The 8,157-nt window shown below is 41.0% G+C and overlaps 2 protein-coding genes across 2 annotated transcripts in view; both read left to right on the top strand.

Annotated features, from left to right (window-relative positions):
- Nucleotides 1-8,157, top strand: part of pdcl (phosducin-like) — a 104,355-nt gene that overhangs the window by 72,306 nt on the left and 23,892 nt on the right. The gene's annotated exons all lie outside the window — the stretch shown is intronic.
- On the top strand, nt 2,908-6,382 carry rpl37 (ribosomal protein L37). The gene is made up of 4 exons (XM_084046201.1): nt 2,908-2,977; nt 3,790-3,925; nt 4,935-5,019; nt 6,183-6,382. Exons 1-4 carry the CDS (start codon nt 2,975-2,977, stop codon nt 6,253-6,255), a joined length of 297 nt encoding a protein of 98 aa, XP_083902327.1. The 5' UTR covers nt 2,908-2,974; the 3' UTR covers nt 6,256-6,382.

Genomic DNA, 8,157 nt, shown 5'->3' with positions numbered 1-8,157 from the left:
CTTTTTAAGCATTGGATTAATTCCAACACATTACATTACAGTCATTTAGCAGACGCTTTTATCCAAAGCGACTCACAATAAGTGCATTCAACATAGGTAGGGAACAAAACTACTAATCACCAGAAGTCTTAAGTGCATTTTCTGCAAAAACAAGCAACCAAGAGTATACAGTACCTAGCGCTAAGGTAAAAGTGCAATATATCAGCACACAACACACAACACACACCCTCTTTGGCCACAATATCTCAGAGTCCTCTGTATACTTCTTTGGTCTAATACCAGTAGCCTTGTGTGACACTTGAAGGAGTAGTTCACCCAAAACAAAGCTTATTTTCTATCGATTACACACCCCATGAAGCCTTGAATTCCTGGATTGGTGTTTTGTTTTTGTCGCATTCCCAAGCCAATCATTTGATGATCGGCAGAGGCAGTCATCCTGGAGGCGACCACGGAGAGACCACCGCTCATCAAATTCGTGGCTTAGGTGCGATGAAACAAAAATAATCCATGAATTCAAGGCTTCATGGGGTGTGTAATCGATAGAAAATAAGTATTTTTACTCCTTTAAGTGTCACACAGGGCTACTGGTGATATAGACCAAAGAAGTATACAGAGGACTCTGAGATATTGTGGCCTCAGAGGGTGTGTGTTGGAATGAATCCACTGCTTAAAAAGCAATAGCTTCTGTAACAATTGTGCGGATTCGCACAAATGTACAGTATGTGGAAGGATCCGTCTCTGTTGACTATTTCACTCACACAGGCCGTTACGTCCTGCTACAATGAAATGTGTTCTGGTATTCAAACATTAAAAAATGAGACGCACTGCCTGTGTTGATGCATCCTTTCAAAGTAGATTAAATATTCCATGTTCCGAACCGACATTCTCTGTTGTTATCGCAGAAGTTAATTTGAAAGAATATAGATTTCATTACAGGATTCAAGATGTGTATTCATTATTTCATCACAATCACATATTTGCAGACTCGTCGAGAAGCTCTCAAGGTGGACCTGCATCACCATAGTGCACCTGGCCATCAGTGGCCTGGTGGCCTGGATACGGACCACCTCACCTGCACACGTCAGACTGCAGGGCAGCCTGTCAGATGTACCGGTGTTACTGTACAGCAGGCAACCACGCTGTCACCTTTCCTGCTCATCCACCTCCGACTTCCACTTCAACTTGAGTACTTGCCACCTACAGAAGTCCTCAGATGACTCCTCCGTTGTCAGCTGCATCACTCATGACAAGAAGGAGGAGTAAAATAAAGCCCTGGTACAGAGCATCGTGGGGCGCGAGAACAACCATCTTTAGCTGGTTATTCTTTTTTCTTTCGATTACACACCCCGCATGGAGACTTGATTTAGTGGAGATTTTTTGTTTTTTTGTCGCATTCCTAAGCCAATAATTTTATGAGCGGCAGCGGCTACGGTATAGGAGACTCAAAGTGTCAACTTTGAGTCTCCTACCGGATACATTAGCATCTTTCCGCCGGTCATCAAATTATTGGCTTAGGAATGCGACAAAAACACACAAAAAAAAACCTCCATGAATTCAAGGCTTTATGGGGTGTGTAATTGATAGAAAATAGGTTATTTTTGGAGTGAACTATCCCTATTAGGTAAGACCAAGAATCAGAATCAACTTCATTGTCACTGGTTTACAGGTGTAAAGAAGTGAAATTCGTTTTTTGCCATTGTTGTTTTCAAGAAAGGGAGAAAGAAGAAAATGGGAGATAAGCAGACACAAATAATTTGAACAAATTAGTGAGGATGGTTAGCTCTGCGTAGTTGTAGTTGAACTGGTAATTCTGGAGGTGGATGAGGAGGGGAGGATGAGGCGGAAGCTGGAAGCTAGTATCTTTATCAACCCCTCCCACCCCCTCTATGATGAGCTAGCGGCCAGGGATGAGGAGCACCTTCGGCCACATGACTCTTCTTCACCCCCTGTCTGCACAAGAGAAGAGTGACTTCATCAGTCCTTTGTACCGCCGGTAACCTTCAGACTACATAACCAAGTCCCTATACACTATGTCCTGTTCTTGGATTAATGACTCGATTAATGGCTCAGGATTAATGACTCCTGCGTTACTCCGGGCACATTTGCACATGGACTTCTGGGATGTATCACTAAAGCACCAGGACAGTTAGCCTGCTTAGGTTAATTGCTGTACATATTTTACTGCTGATAGATGGTATGTTCCTCATGACAATGTGTAGGCTGGCCGACACTGAATACATATCAGCCTCATACGCACTGTCAATAGTCTGTCTGATGATGCGTTTATTTTGTTATTAAATTATACTATATAGGTATACATAGAGGCCTCTATAAGCCCTTTGGGCTTCTTGCCTCCTCCTGACACTTTTCTTTTTATATTCTTTGTACTGTTTTTTTGTATTGTTTTTACATTGTGCTAAATAAATAAATCAAATCAAATCAAATACTATCCTGATTATTTGTACAGATATATTTGATCATTCTTTATTTATTTATCTTATCTGTATCTCTCTCTACTCATTCATGTACCTGTCGTGTGTGTGTGTGTGTGTGTGTGTGTGTGTGTGTGTGTGTGTGTGTGTGTGTGTGTGTGTGTGTGTGCGTGCGTGCGTGCGTGCGTGCGTGCGTGCGTGCGTGTGTGTGTGCGTGCGAGGTTATCTGGTCATGTTTTTGAAGACAGAGATCGGTGACTTGATCGCCCCCAAGAGGACCTAAAAGGGATAGCATAATGTAAAACTATGTATTATATTAATAGAACCTGCAAAATACACTGCATATTAAATATTCACTTCTTTCTTTTTTAAATATGTGAATGTAAACTAGGAACAGCATATGTGGTTTAATTGTAGAAGAAGACATTCTACATAAAGTAAATGCGGTGACAATTATACGTTACACAGGAAACCGCCCGGTTCCAATTTAGCGCTGCACAGCTTCCGCTTCCGTCCTCTTTCCCCATCGCTTCAGAAGGAAGATGGTACGATGAAACACTACCACAATGAAATCTTTAAACATCTGTCTAATATGTGCATTATCTCAACTGAATTGTGGCCCGATAAGTAGATTTGATACACAATTAGTGTTTAGCGTTAATATTGTTAACGATTAAGATGTATTTGCATTACATTTCAGTGGATTATTGTTTCATCCATCCAATGCTGTTTAGCTAACGCAGCCATGTTGTTTACATACAAACCCTATTTTACAGGAGGAAATAGCAGCGTAGTGGAAACATTTACTCACGATAACGTTACTATAAGCGTGAATCAGTTAAACTAAAGTTATCGAACAATATGTGAGCAGCGTCGGGCAGTAGCTAAGCTATAAGTTGCTAAGCTACTAACTAGCTTAGCTTGACTACATTTCCCTGTCGCTTGTGGATATAGCTTCACTTCTTTCAGAATGATCTGAAGCAGTTACCTGTGCATCACTGTTTTCAGTGACACGTTAACATGATAGTAAATAAAACTGATCGGTTTCGAGTGCAATAGCATAACTTTTTAGCTTTTGCACAGGTTGGTTAACTTTTATTGTCACTCATAACATAACATGTCCTCGGCGAGCTACTTCAACTAGTAACCAACAATGTATGACTTGTAATTGCTGCCAATAGTCTTGTCAATGATGCTATCAAATATAAATGTCTGAACCTATGAGTTTTCAGTGATTCTACTTTTAATATTTAACTGAGACAAGACATTGCAGCTTCAGTCATACACGGTCTCAATGCTGACCTGAACTGTTATGGAACTGTTATCATGTCTAACTTGGTAAACGTGTGTGTTTCAGACGAAGGGAACATCCTCCTTTGGTAAGCGGCGCAACAAGACGCACACCTTGTGCCGTCGCTGTGGATCCAAAGCCTACCACCTGCAGAAGTCCAGCTGCGGGAAATGCGGCTATCCAGAGAAACGCAAGAGAAAGTGTAAGTAAAGGTCCATTATTTATTCGGGATTTGAGCCATGGACCACCAGTTGATGAGATTTAGACTCACAGACCCAAGATGTAGAATGTTTTGTTATCGTTGGATAAGATTTTGTCCACAATTCCATGCTGTATCGATGTGGTACCATAGGAGAGATGACAGGCAAACGTTGATCAAAATAACAATTCTTTTAAGTAATGCAAATGTTAAACAATGATTAAACTGTTGAGAGCAAAACATTTAACCATTATGGGTCCATTTTTTTTCACTTTACACTCAAGAGTTATAGGTTTCTATATGGGTCAATTTGGTTACCAACTCAGTCATTTAGCTGGGGACCACCTGGAACCCCCTCAAGGACCAATGGTGGTCCCCGGACCACTGGTTGAGAACCACTGCTGTACACCTGTAAACTGGTGACGTGACAAATTCTCAGATACTTTAAAATTGCGTCTTGTACATTTTTATACCGGTCAGGAGTGTGCTCAGCTGGCACTGTGAAAAATTGCTAGGGGTTAAGTACTGGTTGTGAATTTAGTGAGGTTCTTTCTCAGTTCATGCCTGTAATACGGTGTTCACTCTCCATTCCGACATCTCACCACTCCGACTAGTGGCTTCCGCGTGCGGTTAGGGTTAGGTATAGGGTTCGTCAACGTCGGAAAGGCGACATGTCGGAAAGGAGAAATGCACCCTGTAATACATAGTTTGTTTAGAGCACTTCTTTGAAATGTGAAGATCAGAGATGTAATTTAAATGCCTGCTCCTCACTGACGTGACATTATTTTGCCCAGCACTGTATGTGATGTGTAATTGCTGCCAATTGTCTTGTCGATGATGTTATCAAATATAAATGTCTGAATCTGTCTGAGTTCTTCAGTGATAATGCATCTATTTTCTGAGACAAGACTTTGCAGCCCAGTCATACACGGTCTTCTTATTTAGTGTGGGTATTTCTCAGCTCATTTAAATGCCTGCTCCTCACTGACCTGACATTATTTTGGACTTGCAGACAACTGGAGCGCTAAGGCCAAGAGGAGGAACACCACCGGCACTGGCCGTCTCAGACACCTGAAGGTCGTCTATCGCCGATTCAGGTTCGTATTGCACTTTACTTAGTTGATGCCATTGCAGTGGAAGAGCGTTGTGGCGAGAGGAGAAAATTATTGCACTTGTATTCTTTGACCTGACTAGTAGCTTAGGTCAGTGGTTCTCAAACCTTTTCATGTCAAGGACCCCCAAATTGACACTTATTAGCCCGTGGACCCCCATTTGAAAAGATAACCCAGGGACCCCCATAAGAGAAGATGTTTACGGCTCTAGCAGTGATTCTCAACCCACCATCTCTGGGACCCGAATTCATATTGTAAAATCAATGTTAATCTAACTCTGAGAGTGTACAAATGGAACCAAATGGACCCGTTAGGGTCCATTTGGTTCCATTTGTACACTCAGAGTTACAGACCCATAAGGGTCCATTTGGTTCCTGGCCATCATTTAGCTGGGGACCCCCTGGAACCCCCTCAAGTACCCCTGGGGGTCCCCGGACCCCACTTTGAGAACCAATGGCTTAGGTGGCATTAGTTAAGTCGCCCAACACTGTATGCGACCTGTAATTGCTGCCAATTGTCTTGTCAATGATGCTACCAAATATAAATGTCAATTGATAACTGAAAAGTCTGATTCTTCAGTGATAACAATCTTTTTTTTAATCTGAGACAAGACATTGCAGCAATAAATAACGCACTATGTGGAAGCAAACTTATCTTTCTGAGTTCATTTTCTTCAGATTTGGATGATCCAATTTACCCCACGTATACCATGACCACCTGTCAAAAATACTTTGACGCAATCATAACACAGCTTTCATGCACAGGACAGAAAACAGATCGGCAAAACATCAGTATCTGACCGTACTTGGGGTTAGATTTCTCTCAGTAGCGTCATACTTGTCCTGCTGTGTCAATTGTTTGACTGTGACATGCCTTGCGAACCAATGTAGGATGAGCCTCTAGTGTAGAATCATGCTTTAAAATAAGAGGTACACAACTTCAGCCTTCGTTATTGTTTTCATCTAAATATTAACCTTTATAATTCAAGCTGTCAAATCAGGGATTAGATGGACTTCAGGATAGAAAACCAGCAGTACTGGAGAACTAGGAAGCACTGTTTTAAATGTTAAAAGAAAAATGGATAAGCTGTTAAACTGTGTCTATCTCCCAGGCAATGAATCTCCATTTTCTTTTCTTTTTCTTCCTAGGAATGGCTTCCGGGAGGGGACTACCCCTAAACCAAGGAGGGCAGCAGGAGGTGGCCCGTCCGGCGCACCCTAAGTGATCTGCGTGTTGCCACTTGGGCAAAGCTAACATGTTCCTTGTGCACAGTTGGTGCTAAATGCCCATTGTGGCTTTCAGAGTTGCTGCACTGTTTGTGCAAAAATAAATGTGTCAGTTAATTTGGGTCCTGCCTGTCTTTTGATTTTTATGCATCAGTGAATCAGAAACAACTTAATTGTCACATCGCTGGTCTATCCACGAGTTTCCTAGGGCGTTGTGGGCATCACTTCCTATGAATTTGATCCAGTCAAATTCAATCAAATCGACAGTGATGCCCACAACCCCTAGGAAACTTGTGGATAGTGAAGTCAAGAGTACCATACGCAAGTAACCTGGTGGTGATTTCTAGCTATACTAGCCAACAAAACCGACTTCAATGTTTTTGGTTGACATTTTTATCCAGTTTATTTTGTCAGTCTAAAGGTTTATATTTACAAATATGTCTAACAGTACAGTATACATTCCAACACAGGAACCACTCTTGACATTAATTTGAGCTTTGCACAGGTATCAAAGGACTAATTGGTAGTTTAAGAAGCAAAATTGTTTTTAATGTTTCAAGGGATGTTGAGAAACTTGGATTTCTCAAGGTCATTAACTGAGTTATCAAGTCACTCCGGGTACAAGCAGGGAAATATTGTCATTGCATGTTCCTCAAGACTGCCAACATAAATACAATATACACAAGATAATAGCACTAATACTGAATTTATAAAATTAAAAATGATGAGTATCATGGTAAATGCAGTTGATAAGAGTATGATCTCCAGTTGGTGATCACTAATTGTGAACACATTTCAATACTACATGAATATACTGTAGTTAATTCACATTTCAACTCGTTTTGATATCCTACCTGAGCCATGGACGCCACAACCAACTTGAGCTGGAATTGTAGTGCTGAACTGTAAGAAGAAAAGTGTGTTCTTTGATCAATGCTGGTATTATGCTCAGGCTTTAACTCATTTAAAACTAGAACTGACCTGAGTGCTTTATCCATTTTAAAAGGGGCCAATCGGACAGGTTAAGGGGTTATATTTGAACCAGAATGAGGATGTCATCTCACTATGTAAGATGTCTCAAGTTAGCATTTGAATATCAATAAATTGACCGACATCAAACCAAATGATTCTAGATAACGGTATTCTAGACCTCTTAACTTTGTATTACACCACACATCTCCATCTCTGAAGTGAGAACCAGCTGAGGGACGAGTGTCGTCTCCATGTTCCCCCTCCATCCTGGACCAGAGCTAGGAGCCTATTTTACCCCTGCAGTTCAACTCTTACTCTTTGTTTCTTAAGCAAATAGCAGACCAAAATATAAATACCGTAGGTGAAAATGAGATGACATCCTTCATTCCTTTAAATTGGAGTTCTGTTTTTCTAGTGGAATATAGAACTTGAGTCATACTTTAGCAGTACACCCAGCATGGATGCACTGCACTGGAAACCAAGGGGAATGAAAATACAACTCATGTAAGTAGTACTGAAAACATTCTATTTGAACTCTTCTTAATATGTTGGTGAATTTAATTGAGTTTCAACGGATGTAAATAGACTAGTTGATACAATGCCATGGAATTAATGTAATACAATTATTTTCAGTATTCTATTAGCTGCCTAGTGCCTAGATTCTCCTATTTCTTCAGATGACTCCTTGGAATCTATAGAGATGAGTCAGGTGATGGACAGTGTGTGATGTGCGAGAGGGAACTTCCATTTAATATGGGATTCTGGGCCTACAGTAATCTCAGAATGTACAGGAGGAGATACAAAGATAAAGAGTGCACACACACACACACACACACACACACAGAAAGTGAAACTCTTTTACTTTCAGGTTGATGCATTCAGTACATACTTATTTACACTTGCTTGACAGGTTTCACAGGAATGC

The sequence above is a fragment of the Gymnoscopelus microlampas genome, assembly GCF_963454915.1.
Source record: "Gymnoscopelus microlampas genome assembly, chromosome: 21".
NCBI classification, from domain to species: domain Eukaryota; kingdom Metazoa; phylum Chordata; class Actinopteri; order Myctophiformes; family Myctophidae; genus Gymnoscopelus; species Gymnoscopelus microlampas.
Note: the sequence above shows the minus strand (reverse complement) of the source record. Positions and strands in the feature narration are given on the sequence as shown.